Below are 17,569 nucleotides of genomic sequence, written 5' to 3' on the forward strand. Positions count from 1 at the left end.
AATGTCCGAAGCATGCATTAACCGAAGTGTCCTCAACATCCCATCAATAAAATTCTGAACATGATGGTGCTGGAAATGATATTGTTGATGTTATTATTGGTTCTTTGGATTGTGATTTTGGGCTAGGCATATAAACAGGGGAAATGCTGCCCGAATTTCGACAGATTTTAAATGGATTTTAATTAAAGGCTTGAGATAAGTGTATGATGGTGCACCTAACAATAGTATGAATGGTCTTATATGTAGATTACGAGACTACAAACGATCATAACTAGATTGCAAGACAGGAGGTAGGTTGGAGAGTCAGAAAGTAAGGTTCTAGGTATGTTAAGGCTAAACCTTTCTTTCTTAAGGCATGATTCCTTTGTTGTGAACCTATATATGATATCTTCAATAACCTTGTTTTTAAAAGTACCAAAGCTTACAGTTCCTGATGTTCTTGTGATATCCTTGAGCTTGTTTCATGGCTATTGATGTTATTCATTGATGTTGATCTCATCTTATGAATTTGTTCCTTCAAGGTGAGACGTGTTCATGATGACGGTTCCATAATAATAATCCAATGAGTTTAGGAACAGGTTCTTAAGGAATGTTTTATAGGACATGAATAGAGTGCTAGCAGAGGATCTCTAATGAGGTATTTAATGTTCGAAGAGAGGTTCATGTTGTATCTTAGGATTTGGTTATAGTCTAGTCAAGTGGGAAGAAGTACTAATGGCCTGAGCTGTGCTTATAAGTCTTATGTGATTATGTAGACCCTACAGGTTAAGTGATGACCACAGAAAGTGTATAGAGATTACTTGTAGAAGTTTAATTATGATGTTAATTATAATTACCACTGGCCTACGACCAGTCGGGCAGATATTACCACTGTGCTACGGCCGGTTGGGCAGTTACCACTGATCAGTCGGGCAGTTGCGCTCTACCGTCGGGCGATAATCGGACGAGCAGTTATTACCACTGAGCTACGGTCGGTCGGGCAGTTACCACTGATCAGTTGGGCAGTTGGCACTAGGACAGTAAGTTAGAGATACAGTATTATCCATAGATACAGTTAAAGATATGAGAGTATTAAGAGACATGCGTACTAGATTCTCATCGGTAAGTCAGAAGTGCCAGGTTGATTCTTATCCTCTTTCTTTGCAGCATATGTTGATTATATTACATTTTCGCCTTACATACTCGGTACATTATTCATACTAACGTCCTTTCTTGTGGACGCTGTGTTCATGCCCGCAGGTGTAGACAGACGGGACGAGGATCTTCCGCAGTAGGCTACTTTCAGGTACCAGTTTTGATTGGTGGGCTCCATTTCTTCCTGGAGCATTGCCGAGTCTGAGTTGTATATGTTTTTGTGACAAGAGGGTATGTCGGGGGCCCTGTACCGACTTGTACACTTCAGTCATATTCATAGAGGCTTTGCAGACAGATTCCTGTGTACAGCTCAGTTATGTTTTGTTAGTGGATATGTGGACGTCGCAGGCCCATTGTATATATACGTATGCATGATATTATATTCATAGTTTCCCTTCTTGGCCTTATTTTACCATTCGAGACATGAAGGATGCGAGTTATAAGTTGGTTCGCTCGGTTCCCGTAGGGTGCCGGGTGTCAGTCACGCCTTACCAAGGGTGGGGTGTGACAATACACACCTTTCTTGGATGCTTTAGGCTTGTTAACTTCTTCAGAAGCTTCCTCAAGCTCAACCAATTTATCATATTCAATGATTGATGTGTACTTCTGAACATACTAAGAAGATTCCACCAAATCCTCAAGATCACCCATTTTCTAAATTAGTTTAGGAATCACAAATTTGGACCTCGGATCAGTGCTTTCTTTATCCTTCCAAGAATAAAAGTCGCAAGATCTTGGAACCTTTAGTGATGAAAAATAATAAAGGAATTAGTGTTGTCAAAATGAATACAAACTAAAATATAAATTTTGCTTAATGAATCTTCTAATTACCCCCATAATAAGGACACGCCCAATATCTTCTGCCAGGATTTCTTGCAGTCCAAGATGTTTTCATAGGCACCACAAACCCATGATTGCAGCGAACTTCTTCCTTCAAAGCAGGATCATTCTCTTCCATACAAAGCTTAAGGAGTAAAAATACGATAAGTAGATACATAATTTCGAGTGTGAATTAGCAAGGACCAAAAATCAGACAATGACAGAGCGGCATACTAGAAAAAAAAAAAAAGCAAGAAATAGGAACGACGAAACGAAGAACGAAACTTTACGACAGCTTTTTCGTAAGCTGAAATTTTTAGGCAACTTGTCCTACTTTCTCTATGATGGGGAATTTCCCCTCATACTTGCGGCTGACACCCTTACTAAAAAACAAGGAAAGATTTTTTTCAATAGTGGATTTTTTTTTTGCTCATCCTTCAAGTTAACTGATCGCATTATGTTATACACAGTAAAAATATCCCAAAATTCAGTCGCTATTATCCCTTCAAAGACGTAACTTTAGGTTTGAAGAACTAAAATTTTATATATGGATCAAAGATTTAGGCTGATTGAAGGTGAGAAAGAAAAGAAATTTCACGAATTGAGCAAGGATTGGGGCTGATTGAAGGTGACGGAGAACATAAATCAGGTTCTTTATTTTTTAGGGTCGGGTGTGGTTGGGAACGGTTGATATGTCTGTTAGTCCCATTTAAAAAAAAATCCTATTGATACAAATTAATCGTTAAATAAGTAAATGACACGCCCAACAGCGATGGTTTGGTACGCAGGTAGGTCTAGGCAAAGTAAGGTTGAACATAATTCACGTATAAGTTGTTTAGTGGGGTAAAGAATTGCAAGTAAAGTTTAATTTCTAAAATGAGTTTTCAGAGCAGGTTTAGGGGTGATTTTATGTATTTTCTTCATTATTTACAACACTCCCCTTGAATGTACATTAATGGAGAATGTGCCTCGTTAAAACCTTACTAAGAAAAACTCTGTGGGAAAAAGTCCTAGTGAAGAAAAAAAAGTACACATATCTACTAATACGCTTTTAGAGCTTCCTCAATAAAAAATCTTACCACGAAAATTCAATTGAGAGAAAACATTGGTTAAGGGAAACGCGTATACTTCCCCTGATGAAATCTTCACTTGATTTCTCAGATACGACACATTTCAATTTTGTATATTATCTTCTCAAATGTTGAGGTTGGTAATGATTTTGTGAACATATCCGCCAAATTATCAATCAAGCGACTTTGTTGAATATCTATTTCACTATTCTATTAAAGATCGTGTCTGGAAAAAAAAACTTTGACGAAATGTGCTTTATTCTGTATCCCTTGATAGATCCTTCTTTCAATTGAGCTATGAAAAATTTGTATAACATTATTGGAATCATCTTCAAATAAATATCACATGATTGAAAAATGTGTTGAGTTATTGATCGCAGCCATATACACTCTTGACTTGCTTCATAAGTTGTTATTATTTTTGCAGGACTTGCATAAGTATCAATAATTACTGTAATGTAGAACGTCATATTATGGTAAAATCCTCACATGAAAATATGTAATTTTATTGAAGAACAAACTTCATGTAATAATAAAAATAATGCTCTGCATTTACATAACCAACAAAACCTTGAGAATATTTGTTAGGATAAACAAATTTATATCAATAATTTCTTATGTAGTATACAATCAATCATGATCTAATATACCTATCATTTTCAAGAGGTCTAAATGAACTTTATTTATGTCTAGCGACATCACAACCATTGAGGTACTCAATGGAATCGCTTTAACCCATATAAAGATTTGCTGAAACTTTATTTTCGTAAACTTTTATATGTTTCAGAGTGATTTAAATTTCGCACGTGTTTTCTTTTGTTTGTCTATATAGTCATAATGACAACAATTCATTATACGCATATAAATTTTTTATGCATTATCAGACTAATCAGAAACCTCATTGCATCCACCACAGGAGAAACACATCTCCATACAATAATGTCAGGACTTTTGTGAAAAATCTTTATGCACAAGGCACAAGCCGTACTTTATATCTAACGGATTTATTTTTCATTTCACTTTTCACATAAAAAAAAAATTTGTACCCCACTGGCATTATACCTTGAGGTCGTTGGATTATAGGTCTAAAACATTATTTTATTCAAGTGAACCAAAATATACTCAAATTACATATCTTATTTGGTCAATTATTTGTTTAACCACACTTTTTGACAGATTTTAATTCAAGATCCTCGTCATCGTTTATAATTTTGAGTGCCACATTATATCAAAGATACAGTTGATGGTCATTTGATATCAATTCCCATGCGACATAACTTATTGAGATCTCTTCATTTTTCATCATTTTTCAGGTACCTAAACCTTTCCCAAAATTTTATGAAGTGTTATGTCGTGGGGCTCTTTTAAAGCACTTGCCTCATTATCATGACCATCTTTATCATTTGCTCCTCTGTTTCTTCAAGGAGTTTTAACTTCGGAACTGATTGGTCTATCACGCTTCAGGGCTTCCCTCGACACTGTCCGTCAAGGACTTTAATTCTAATAGGAGCATTTGCAGCTGCAATATGATACACTTTGGTCAGTAAATGCGTCTGGCAGTTGACTTGAATTGTCTTTTAAACGAGGATCATACCAGTGATAATTCATTACATAAAATTTATTTTTCAGCTGGTTATTATCTCTCCTACTAATGTTAGGAAATCTAACATTTACCTTCAACCTTATTTGGGGACACATCTTTGTGTGTTGTGGTGGACCAATTGAATTATATACATCACATTCACATTTCAGGTAAGAATTATTTGATTGTTGACCCTGAGCCAATTGTGATAGGGGAACCTTGTTGGCTTGATGCATACAAATGTTGCTACGTGTTAAATAATACATCTCATACCAAATATCTTTTTGGGATTTTTGTTCTCATAACCAATGATTTAGCTATAATTGGAGGCATACAAATTCTGTTAAACCAACTTAAATATAAACCAACATTTACCAACATAATTTTATTTTTCGGAACTGTGCTTTTAATTTAAGAATTTGAGCAAACAACTTCACAAAAACAATTGTAAGTTGATACCAAATGCACATGTAATCATAACATAGATGCATCTATAATAACCATATAATAATAAATCGGTCCACATGGGAGGCGATTGGGCCCATGTATATATCACATTTTGCATGTTACAAAAATTAGGGGATACAATCTCAACCTTAGTTGGTACAATAATTAATTTGTCATAAGACCCAGCAGCACAAGAGAATTCGTGAAGAATTTTATATTTCTTCAATATGTAACCACGTGAATTCTCAATTTTTTTTTGCATCACATTTTAACCGGGATGGCCAACTAATTCAGTAAACTCCTAGTTTACTATCGCATGTGATTCCATCATCATGCTCATATTTGTGTAGTACAAACAGGAGAAAAGCAGGATAACCTATGTCTTACCCGCTATGATTATAGTAATATGAGGATATTAAATCTCCCATCATTTAGTCCCAATATAATTCATTTTTTGCCAATGTCTTTGAAACTTTAATAAATTTCTTTTGAAACTTACTACAACACTAATATTATGAACAATTTTTTTCCTCCGATTAGTAACAAATTAGCTCTTTCAAGTAGAGGTGGGGATGGCATGGTAGATACTGATTACCATACCGAAACCAAATTTTCTTTATACCGCGATTTCGATATTATGGTATTTGGAACGGTATTTGGCATGCATATTTAAAAAGTTTGGTATTCGGTACGGTATTCGGTATTCATAAAGAATATACCGAATACCATACCGAATATATAATTACATATACAATTCATATATCTTAGTGTTATAATACTAACAAATATATAAGCTAGTAGTATTAGAAAACTAATTGTTTAAACGTTGGAACTTTGACTACTCTATCTTGATTTAAATGTCTTTTTTGTGTAATTGATTTACGAAGGGGATTGCTTGTACTTTCTTTTGAATATTTTTACATGTGTAAGATGTTTAGTACATAATAATTTAGACGTTTCTTAAGTAGCGGAAAATATGTAAGTTGAAGTCGGACAAACAAAGGTATTGAATACTTCATATTGGTTAATGAGAATATTTGCATTGCACTGTTACCTATATCATAAAATTTCAGTAGCAATTTAGTCATAAGACGTGACATGCTATGTAGACATATATAATTAGTATTGTTTCAGGAGATTTAATAGATTCTCAATTGTAAACAAAATGATCTGTAAGTGGAAAGGAGATAAAGGAATATCAAATTTGATGAATAAATAAGAGAAAATACATCATTTCCCCCCTAAACTTGGCCGCACAACTCCCTTTAGCAACTAAACTTAATTTGTAATTATATACCCTCCTAATCTAGTATGAAGTGAAATAAATACCACCCTGAGATTATAATACCAGTCTCATAATGTGGGGGTGTATTACACACGCGCCACATCGTTGCCACATCAGCGCCACATCGTTGCCATGTAAAAAATTATCTAATTTTTTAATTCTTTTTTCATTTCTTTTTATTTATTCATTATTTTTCCTTTCAGTCGTTCTCCTTCTTCTAAACACCCCTCCCACCCACCCCCACCCCATCCACCCCTCTTGTCCCTCTCCTTCTTCCCCATCATTTCCATTAATAACAGCAATATAGGCATCAATTCTCATTGTGAGTTAAGAAATGCCCAATTTTGATTCTCACTTAACTCACATACATTAATAGTACAAACAACAAGATGAGAAAAACGACGAGGACACCGCCGGAGCCTGTGACAACATCGGAAAATCATCAATATGGACATCAAATTTTGATTTCCGGTGAAGGGTAGTTTCCAAATGGGTCAAACATTTTTGCGGCGAATACCATCAATAAACCCACCAACATCAATCGAGAGAATCACAACTTTTCTGGTGCCGAAATTATTGTTTCCGACGGAGATGATAAATTGGTCTCTTTTCCGGTAACAAAAACTTTCGGGTCATCATAGCTTAAGAGGATTTGTTTTCAAGAATTGAGAAAATTATTTCTTTAATATATAAAACAATGAAAACCTTTAGTATATAAAAATGGGAAAGAAATGGAGGGGTGGAGATGAAGCCATTGTTAAACCAAAGATGACGAGTTTTACCCAAATAGGTTTGGTTATGACGGACTGTATTAGAAAAAGAAAAAGAAAGAAGATGAGAACTTGAATTGCTGTGGTAAGCTTGAAACGATGGGGAAGAAGGAGAGGGAGAGAAGAGGTGAGTGGGGGCGGTGTTTAGAAGAAGGGAGAAAGGGTTAGGGTTACTTTTATTTTATTTTATTGTTTTATTGTATAATAATAATAATACATATATCAGCGGGCCCACTTTTTTATGTTATTTACTTGCCTAAATTTCTTTTTCTTTTTTCTTTTTTGCCACATCAGCATTAAAGGTGATATTTATTTCACTTCATACTAGATTAGAGGGTATATAATTACAAGTTAAGTTTAGTTGCTAAAATGAATTGTGCGGCCAAGTTTAGGGGTGAAATGATGTGTTTTCTCAATAAAAAAGTACCCGTCTTTTTGCATTTAAGCAAATGGTGGTCTGGAAACTTCTACACGTAATAAGGCACATACCTTGGGTTACGAGTAGTGGTGGCAATATTATCCCATAAAAACATAATCCGCCCAATCTGTCAAGGTTTTGACGGGTTATCGACCTGACCATCTATTGGCTCAGCCCATTTCAGCCTATCAAAAGTTGCGCTGATATGTAGCCAAAATTAACTCATTAGAAATCTTGTCAAAATATTTTCAAAAGTTTTTTTTTCTTATTTGATAGGTTATATATAGCCTTAACAAAAGAAGAATAATAATTTTATAAGGTACTACAATATTATAAAGAATAAATAAAATAATTAAAAGATCGTAAGAATTGGATGGATTGGGTTATGACCCGCATTTTAGCCCATTTCGCCCCGATCCATTTCATCCCAAGTAGCTTTTGAGCGGGTCAATAACTCGCCCATTTATTAATTCAACTCATTTTGACCCGCTGTTTGACACCTCTAATTGCAAGTAGGATAGTATGGTGACTATTGAAAGAATGAACACTTGTTTGTTGATGAAAATGCTCAATTCAGAGATAGTGACATAAAATTAAAGACTCGTGCTAATAACGTGCTATAAAATAATATAATTGAAAGTCAAATAAGAGAATTAGAGAGGAAGCTTAAGGAGAGAATTTATTACAATATTTTGATGGTCTTTCAAATAGTAATAAAAACCCTCCTTTTATAGGAAGCAAAGAACTTGGTCCCCAAGTAACAAGTTAAATCCTAACTAGATTAGTTTTATAGTAACTAAGTTGGTTCTTGGTTACATTGGCTCTAACCAAAACTTGCTCTACAAGTACCTTACCGAAACATGGACATTCTTAAATATTATTTACAACAATCTCGATTTTTATAAGAACTAGTAGGAGATGCCCGTGCGATGCACAGGGCCCGCCCAGCAATTTGATCTATGATGTGTTAAGATATACGAAATTTACTACTCCCATCAAACAAGGACCAAAGGATATACTTTTCCATAAACCGTTCCTTCATAACAGGTCATATTCATCATCAAATTTATAATGCATCAATATCACCAAAAAGTTACAGTTCATCCATTGGTATCTTTATTTGACACAGCAAAATAACTAAAATCTAAATGCTTCAACAACTCATAAACCAACTAAAATATTAGTCATCTAGCTTGGAGAAGTATCAATTAACTACATCACTATATTCACTGAAAATATGAGATAAAAGCACATACTGAAACTGAAAGAAGCTTTCAGGATATGTAAGGTCAAGATCATACCATGATGAAATAATGCAGCACATGGTAATTCAACTCTGCCTCTGTCTTGGAGTATAGCAAAGATGGCCTTGCCAACTGAGACGGGGAAATAGACAAGCAAAACATTAATACTTTCTAAAATAGTAAAGGGAGCAAGGGTTTGCTATATAAACTTCCTTTTTCTTTTATATGTCCCAAAGTAGGAGTGAAATTATAATGAGAAGCCTTTATGTTGTTCAAAGCTTTAGCTCCAGAAACGTATAGAAGGGTATCTTTTGAATCAAAACTTCTTCTCCTGTCAACTTTGGACAGATGCATTGAGTTAAATAATTGACAAGAACACTAAAAGTGATCCTTCCACATTAACGCTGCCTTACTTGAACTTCTATTTCATTTTAGTCATTCTTTCTGCATCTTTTCCTCCAAATGCAGCTCCCATTAGAAGCTTCCTGCAAGAAAGCAGCGCAATATTAAGCATTTTCGAATAGGTAAACCAATACCTTAAAAGGAACATGGAAAGGAAAACAAATTGAACAATTAGCTGACTTTTAAATGCTTTTGACTGCAAAAACTGGTCAAATTAGAGCATTATTTCTATTTAGAAGGTTTTATTGACTTCATATCTTTCTTCATGATGAAATAAATAACCTTAGCTTCAGGATAATGTCAAAGTGAAGTTTCTTGTATGGTGAATTAAAATGTGCCTTCATGAATCTCGCGAACACAATATTAAAATATCATGGCTTACACAAATATCTTATTCTTAACATAATATCAAAATGTCAATAAAATAATATGAATGTACCATTCCATGAATATTAAGTTTTCAGGGAATCAAATTTGGATGCACATATGGTGTTCGTATTGGTGCTCTGGACTTCCCCTCGATTTCACACTTTTTTCTCCATTCAAGTCTACAAAATATCAATTCTAATGTTTACCCATTAATTAACACCGAAAAAGAGATACAATCCATTAACAAAACAACAAAAAGTACGCTACAACTTAATCAAATCAAGCAATTGTTGGAAAAAAGAACATGGACCACGTCCATAAGTTTTTTCTTCTATTTTGTCGCTTTTAACTCTTTTTCTCATCCATTACGCACATTTCTTAATCAAAGACATTTAGTTAAAATCTTAATTTGAAGTTCTTTTTAATTACAATTAAAGGACATCTTGTTACCGTTATTGTCCACCAACAATGAATCCTGCAAAAAAATCAAGAAGCTAAAGCTTGTTATTAGGAATCATTAATGCAAAAGAAATGCCTCCTTCAAATTATCTAGAGAGACATGTCCATTGAGCGTATCGATATAGGCCTTCTCGTTATTTTTCACTACAAAATGATCTTTCATCACGAACTCTGCAATTGAAAGTAGAAGAGGAAAAAGGAGGAGAGTAATCAGGATAGCAAACGAAAAAGAGAAAACGGCACATCCACATAATAAATATACGTTTGTGTGCATTTGTGCATATCTGGTGCGACGTCTCAAATTTCAATTAGCGCATCGTTGTTCCTTATTCTCTTGAGCTCTACGTGCCGCAGCAACTTTGTTTGTGGACATTCTGTTGAACCGGGGGAAACAACCCATTAAGAAGAAAGGAGGGAGGCAAATTAGCACATATTGAAGCTCGAATCCTTATAAATGAGAATGAAATTTCAATGGGATTTCCTTTCTAAAAAAAAATTGGCAATTTTTTTAACTGAATCACTTTCTGAGCTTTAAATTAGTGCTTCATGAATTAGAATCTCATCGAGTTCTTGAAGTAGCAATTGATTTCGGAATTAAGTTTCGGTCCCCAAAAAATTCAGATTGGTATCCACCAGAAGATTCCTACAATATGTGTCTATATCCAAGTGGGCAGGAGTAAATTAGATCAAATTACGAACATTTATGTAAAAATTTCAACAAGAAACGAACAATACCCAACAAACAATGAATAAAAATAAAGTCTAAATAAGAAAGAAATTTGTAGAATAAACTCATCAGAAACTTAAAAAATTCAGAAAAAGAAGAGGAAACGAACAATACCAACAAACAATGATCAGAAATAAAATCAAATTAAGATAGATCTTTGTAGAATAAACACACCAAAACTAATAGCAAAAGTCTAAACCCAAAAGAGAAGCGTGAGACTGAAGCAAAAAGAGAAACGCTAAAGGAAGTAAAAATACTCACCAAACAGAGAAGTGACACTTCCAACCAGGGAGTAGCGAGGCAAAATTGCAGAGAGCATGGAACAAAGAGTAGTGAAAGAGAAGAGAAATGCACTGACTAAACCCAAATGTAGTGTTGATAATGTTTAAAGTGCTACACCTGGTTCGAAAATTGCAATCCGGCAAAGTTTATAGGAGTTGTACAATTTACGATCCTTTGCGTGTAATCTTTGATGTCGTGCTCGTTCACCTTTCCCGTTGCGGACTGCCCAGAGTAAGAATGAAGAGATGGTAAAGGAATTCCAACTTCTAGATGTGTCCGTGTCCTACTCTTTTAACATTGGACACGTATTGTTGACATTCAAGCATAAGCTTAAAGTACCATTTTACCCCTAACAATATTCATAGTTTCAGAATTGCCCTTGTTCGTACCCCCAACTCCCATTTCTAAATTAAAAAAATATATATATATAAATATAATATAAATAAAAATAAAAATAATAGAAATAGAAATGTAATTACAATTTACAACATAAATAAAATAAAAGATTGAAATGCAAAAAAGAAAAAGGTAAAAAGGGAAATTGCAGGTTGCCCTTTGGCCGACAAGCAAAAGGCAAGGAGTTGTACTTGCAAAGCAATTCTTTGAAGGCAAGACTTAACCCAGAAATACAAGAAGACCCAATATTGTTGAGTCAACTCATCAAGTTCCCACAATATCTTTCATTCTTTTTCTTTAACCTTAAAAAAAAAACATTAAATTGCAACTTACACTTTCTTTTTCTTTAGCCATTCATGCAGCGGATATCCCAAGCTTTGTTCTCAATTTTCTTCAGGTTTGCTCTTTTCTTCCTTTTTTCCTTTTTGGGTTTCAAAAATTTTACAATTTAAGCTCGTTTGTTGATGGGAAATTCAAGATCTTTTCTTCTTTCTTTTTTTTTGGTTGAAATTCAAGATCTCATTTTTTTTTTCCTTCAATGGATTGTATTAAGTGGAGAAGCATGTGAATTGTTTGACATCGATCTTTCTTGATTTATGGCTTTTAATATAATAATTCGTGCTTGTTTATTGTTTTGGTTCAAATTTCCTTTGCCAAGAATTGTTATACTCCTTTTTAGTATTATGTCTTTTAATATAATTTGTTCTTGTTTATTGTTTTGGTTCTAATTTCCTTTGCCAAGAATTGTCACACTCTTCTTTTTTGGGGTCAAGTTTTCCACAGTGTCTTGTATAGAATAGCTTCTTAATAATTTGATTGGAGTTGGGTATATACATATGATCAAGAAAATTATAAGTTTTGTAAAAGGATCACGTTTGCCCCTTTTCCTCAATTTTTCAGGTGTTTGGATCTGAAGTTTGTGTTTTTTTCCTATGTGTTGACTTTGTCTTAATGAATTCAAAAAGGAGTGTTTGTTCAGTGTTTCCTATGTGTGTGTCTACTAATATCATTGTTCAGTGAAATTATCCTTTAGCTAAATTTGCTGGATGTCATTATAACTTGCAATTTTCTAGTGATAAGCTCAAGTTTATTATAGCATAATTGAGAAATCTCCATACCACCCGGTCTTTCGTGTGAGAAAATAGGTTTCAATTAATCACACAACTACTTTCTGATCTCTAGTTAGTGGGGATGATCTTTAGAGAGAGAGAATACTTTACTTAAAAATGTTGCAAGTGCTCCATATCAGAGGTGAAATTAGAGAAGGTTATTCAATTTCTATGCTACCTGTCCAATGGATGCATGTTACTTTCAAATTCTCGGAGGTGTATTCTTTAGCGTAAATTGATTTTTCTCTTCTTTTTTCTTACCGATGTTAAACAAATTTCGGTAATTAAACAATAAGCAATCTTTGCCTTGATGCTATATTTCAACTGTTTTTGTTGTAAATAGTCTTTAAGCATGATTTCATTACGGTTCATGTTGATATCCGTGCTAATTGAGTTCCGCATTGGAAAAGTAGCAAAAAGGTAAAAGATTCTCAAGTAACACGTCTTAGCCATCAAGTGTTCGCTGATCATGAATGCAACTGGCTTGGAAATTCTCGTTTCTATGAATTTTCTTGGACGTTTAAACGTAGCAAGGATTCAACTTCCTAAGAAAGTTATATTTTACTACTTGCAGAATATTCTGCTTACCTATTTGGAACGAAGAACTTATTCAGCTGCCAAATTCTGTTCTGCTACTCTGCTAGGTAAGAGAGGGAAAGACCATGGCAGGGAAACTGCCAGAGAACGCTTCTTATCCAGGGTTTGCGGGAGTTGCATCTAGTATGCACATTCACGAAAAATCTGAGTCTTCTACCCAGAGATGGTACTTTACTACAGAAGAAATAGAAAATCACTCTCCATCAACAAGGGATGGGATTGATTATGAAAAAGAGTCACATCTAAGGAAGTTGTACTGCTCTTTTCTGCAAGAGCTTGGGATAGAGCTGAAAGTGTAAGATCCCCTCTATTCTAATCGTATAATTTTTTTTTTGATATTTACATGTAGGCAACTACCATATCCTTTGGATCTGTCTCTTTCTCTTATTCCCTTTTTCCTGGAGAACTCATGCAACTTGTGTGTGCTCAATTTCTCATAGGTGGTTTGTTGGACATTTTTTTTTTTCAGGCCTCAAGTGACAATAGCTACTGCAATGATGTTCTGCCATCGCTTTTACATGCGCCAGTCTCATGCAAAGAACCACTGGCAGGTAGAAGTCATTTCTGAGTCTTGTAACACAGATCTGTTACTAATTAAAAAACAGATCTGTTGTTAATTCCTTCCCACTAGGGGTATTTTAGAAGCATGGTTTGTGTCTTGCAGACTGTTAAAATATTTGTTTTGCCAAACTGGGAATTGAGCTGCTTGACAGGATAAAACACTTGTATAAACAATGTTATGTGGAGCTTTGCCGAGAAGTAAAATATATAGCTAATGTAAAATTGTTTCCTTGGTAAATTCTGATGTTACTCTTTGTAAGACTGACTGGAATTGGTTCAGATATCAATTTTAAGCCAGATGAGGCTTAATGCATTGCATTAAGTATGTCCCTATCTTTTGATTCATCATGCACTCTTTGGTGTGGCACTGCACTCTGTGCAGATTGTCGCAACTGTGAGCATGTTCCTTGCTGGCAAAGCTGAAGAAACACCACGCTGGCTGAGTGATCTTGTTGTTGTTGCGTACAAGCTTGTATATAAATGGGATCCATCAGCTCCACTGAGGATCAGACTGAAGGTGTGTTATCAAATATTCAGCTTTGTTATTTCGCGCTATCTTCTGTACTTTGTTTTTCTAAAGTCATGCTTCATATCATAGGATATTTGCGATAAGGAAAAGGAAATGGTTGTAGCTGGTGAGAGAATGCTGCTTGTGACAGTTGCCTTTGATCTTAACATCGAACATCCTTACAAGCCACTTGTTGCTGCTATGAAGAGGTTGGAAATTTCTAACAAGGAGATCGTCAAAGTAGCCTGGAATTTTGTGAATGATTGGTTAGTATCTTTCATGCGATCATGATGCTTCTTTATTTGTAGAATGTGATTCGCTTATTTTCTACTTCCAATTTTGAAACGCTAGAAATTAATTATCATGTGGTTGGTAGGCTTCGCACAACACTCTGCTTGCAGTATAAGCCTCATTATATCGCTGCTGGTTCCATGTTCCTTGCTGCTAAACTTCTGAAGGTGAAATTGCCTGCCGGAAAAGGGAATCCTTGGTGGATGCAATTTGACGTTGCTCCAAAGCAGTTAGAAGGTATGTTATATATTTACCTACAGAGTTTTCACGATTCCATGTTATTTAAAAGTGATGAAGAAATATCCATTATAGAGTAAAAATCAGAATAACGCTGGTGAGTTCTTAAGAAGAGGCAACTGAATCTATAGGCTGATGGTAGAGCTGCAAATTTAATATTGGAGCTGTTTCTCGCTAACAATCCAGACAATTAGGTTGCAAAATTTTCACCTTTGGGCTTTGGCATCTTTGGTTCACTTGGATCAATTTTATAATGTCTTCCTCAATTAGAAGAAAAGCATACAGGAAATGCAGTTTTGTTTCTGTAATCTTGAAATGGTTGGGCTAAGGCTTGTAAAGTAAAGTTTCAATCACATCAAACTAATGTTATTCACAGAGGTAAGTGATTTACATTCTGGGGTCATGTAGTAATATACTGAAAGCACCGCTCAAGGAAATAGGACAACAATGTAGTCTTGTAAAGTACTTCTGATTTATCTCCTTAAAAGTGTACATCATATGTCCCTTATTCTTGCTCTTTGGATAATTTAAACCAATCCAACATTTTCACATGGCAAGACTGTTGCCACATATGGGATACCAGAGGATCAATCCTTTACCCTTGCAATGTCTTAAATGAAGCACTAAAAGAGAGACCTACTTTCTACTGAAGACTCGTTTGCAGTTAACCTTTTTTTAAATGAAAACGTCCTGAAGCTGTGATGTTCTCTACACTAGATAACAATTAATAATCCAGAAGTTGTGGGGACTCAGCACTCCTGCCTTGTTTGAGCTTCTTTGTACGTACTTTTTCGTATAAACTAACCCTTCTTCCTTGGTAAATGTTTCCATTCCATCCTGTTACCCCCTTAATGACTTGGCACCTCACTTTTTCTTTTTCTTTTTCTTTTTTTTTGTTTCTCAGAGGTTATTCAAAAGATGCTTCAGTTGCTGGAGCAGAATCAGAAACAAGTAATACCATCGACTTCTGGCAAGTTGACTGAATCAAAACCCGTTGCTGGAAAGGCAACTTCAAGCAGCACAGAGTCTTGTATCTCAAGTGTGTCAGTTGTTGCACAAGATTCCAGGAACAAGGAATTGGTGGAGACTAGAGGGTCATCTGTATCTGTAACATCCAAATTCAGCGAGAAAGAATCCTGCAACAGCTTCAACACAGTCAAGGAGACAGAGCATTTGGAGACAAGCGAGTGTGGTAGTGCAAATAGTGCAGTTGAGGATGGTGTTTGTCAGCCATTAAAGAATGAGTCCAGAAAAGAAATTTGCCAGACTGTCTCTGTCGGTGATCACAATGGAAAAATTGACATTGATCGAATCAAGCAGAGATTGAAGAGGCGGAAATTGGAACTGACTTCACTGAAGAAATCAGCCATGTATGATGAGATCGATAGTGAAGCTTGGATTGAGAGAGAGCTGGAAAATTTGGGATAGTGCCACTTTCTGGTTGTTCATTGGATGAAATAGGTTTTATGGAAGTATAAGCAGAAAAGCAAAAGAGGATCACACTTATATGATGCATTGAATTAGGAAGGTGCAGGTGAAAAATTTCAGCTAAGAAGTTTGAAATACAGAAACAGTTACGGTAACATATTTCTGGTATCTGGTTCAACTCTTGTTTAACTGATAATGGACTCCAACTACGGTGTCTACTGCGCATAATGTCTCTTCATGCCTTGATGTTTTTTATATAAAGGGTATGATTTTGCGCAGTCCATTTCTATGCTAAGCTAAGCTAACCACTCCTATTTTAATGTCTTTTTGAGCTCAGTAGAAAATTTAACTGTTTAAAGATCGGATGCCCCAGAGAGAGGGTAGAATAGATATTTGCTGAGCTAGGCGTTGAATAAGATTAATACCCGCGGGGGGGGGGGGGGGGGGGGGGTAGGGGGTCACATGATATGAATCATCTAGCACAAAAAGAAAGAGAGGATGTCAGCTTGCAGATCAAATTAATGGGTTTTGGAGAGACCATTTCGTAAGGAAGTAAGTTTGGAAGACATTGCCAGAGGGAAGTAAACAAGTCCCTCATAAGTGCACTTTTTGCAACTGGGTTTGCTTATAGCGGAAGAAAGAAATACTTCAAGTGATCAATTTGTGTATTGTTTGTTTTCTTGCTGCCCTGTACTAGCTAAGCATCAGAGTATTCTTGTAGTCAGAGAAGACACGAGCTTGTCAACATGTACTGTTAACAATTCTTTTTGTTGTGAGCATTTTTGTTCGATTAATAAGTAAAAAAGCGATGACTCGGAAGTCATCATTGAACATTCTATCTTGAACTGAAAGCTCTCTTATTTGAAACCAAGAACATTTTAGTTGTCAAAATCATTACTTTATGATCTGTAAGCTTATGGTTAATTGCAGGTTTTAATTAATCATATGAGTAAAAATCCACACTAAGAGCTGAAGCAGATCTGGAATACTGTACGTGTGTGCATCATGTGGCCTATTTGGCTTGAAAGGAGTAAAAATGTTTTGGATGAGAAACAAAACACATGTTTTGTAAAAGTATAAATGCATATACAGTCTATACTTTTGGTGTAGGGAACACAGGGTAAGATGATACGGCTTATTTTCTTAGCTTTTGGACTTTATGATGCCAAACAGTCAAAGATGAAGTAACATCTATTTTGAAAAGGGGTGGTGGTGGTGGTGGTAGAAACTCGTTGGCTCTTCTTCACGACATGGTTCACTGCAGTTCTGAGTAAGTCATTGTTAAACGACAGCAACATTTCAGTTGAATATGGGTTCTCGGACTTTTCACCTGTTTTTTTTTCCACTCTAGAGATAAACCAGCAACATGAAGTTGGAAGCTTGGCCGGGAGGGAAAAAAATTGAAAGAAGTGTTTTAATAAACATGCAAAGAAT

At 35.3% G+C, this 17,569-nt stretch overlaps 1 protein-coding gene and 1 long non-coding RNA gene across 7 annotated transcripts; one reads left to right on the forward strand and one right to left on the reverse strand.

Moving 5' to 3' along the window:
• Window positions 1-8,689: 8,689 nt before the first annotated feature.
• On the reverse strand, window positions 8,690-11,372 carry LOC132037830 (uncharacterized). 4 transcript variants are annotated; one of them, XR_009410026.1, is made up of 3 exons: window positions 10,988-11,337; window positions 9,183-10,373; window positions 8,690-9,107 (listed from the first exon to the last, which is right to left on the reverse strand). It is a non-coding gene; the product is annotated as an uncharacterized LOC132037830 (long non-coding RNA). The 4 variants fall into 4 exon arrangements; XR_009410024.1 differs by having other exon boundaries at window positions 8,690-10,170; window positions 10,262-10,373; window positions 10,988-11,335; XR_009410025.1 differs by having other exon boundaries at window positions 8,690-10,170; window positions 10,988-11,372.
• Window positions 11,373-11,592: 220 nt separating this feature from the next.
• On the forward strand, window positions 11,593-16,971 carry LOC132037831 (cyclin-T1-3-like). 3 transcript variants are annotated; one of them, XM_059428466.1, is made up of 8 exons: window positions 11,618-11,654; window positions 11,755-11,801; window positions 13,088-13,405; window positions 13,580-13,661; window positions 14,054-14,188; window positions 14,270-14,445; window positions 14,556-14,707; window positions 15,612-16,971. In XM_059428466.1, exons 3-8 carry the CDS (start codon window positions 13,176-13,178, stop codon window positions 16,133-16,135), a joined length of 1,299 nt encoding a protein of 432 aa, XP_059284449.1. In that variant the 5' UTR covers window positions 11,618-11,654; window positions 11,755-11,801; window positions 13,088-13,175; the 3' UTR covers window positions 16,136-16,971. The 3 variants fall into 3 exon arrangements, with proteins under 3 accessions (XP_059284448.1, XP_059284451.1, XP_059284449.1); XM_059428465.1 differs by having other exon boundaries at window positions 11,593-11,801; XM_059428468.1 differs by having other exon boundaries at window positions 11,593-11,801; window positions 13,158-13,405.
• Window positions 16,972-17,569: the final 598 nt, after the last annotated feature.

This window comes from Lycium ferocissimum, chromosome 11 (assembly GCF_029784015.1).
Source record: "Lycium ferocissimum isolate CSIRO_LF1 chromosome 11, AGI_CSIRO_Lferr_CH_V1, whole genome shotgun sequence".
NCBI lineage: Eukaryota > Viridiplantae > Streptophyta > Magnoliopsida > Solanales > Solanaceae > Lycium > Lycium ferocissimum.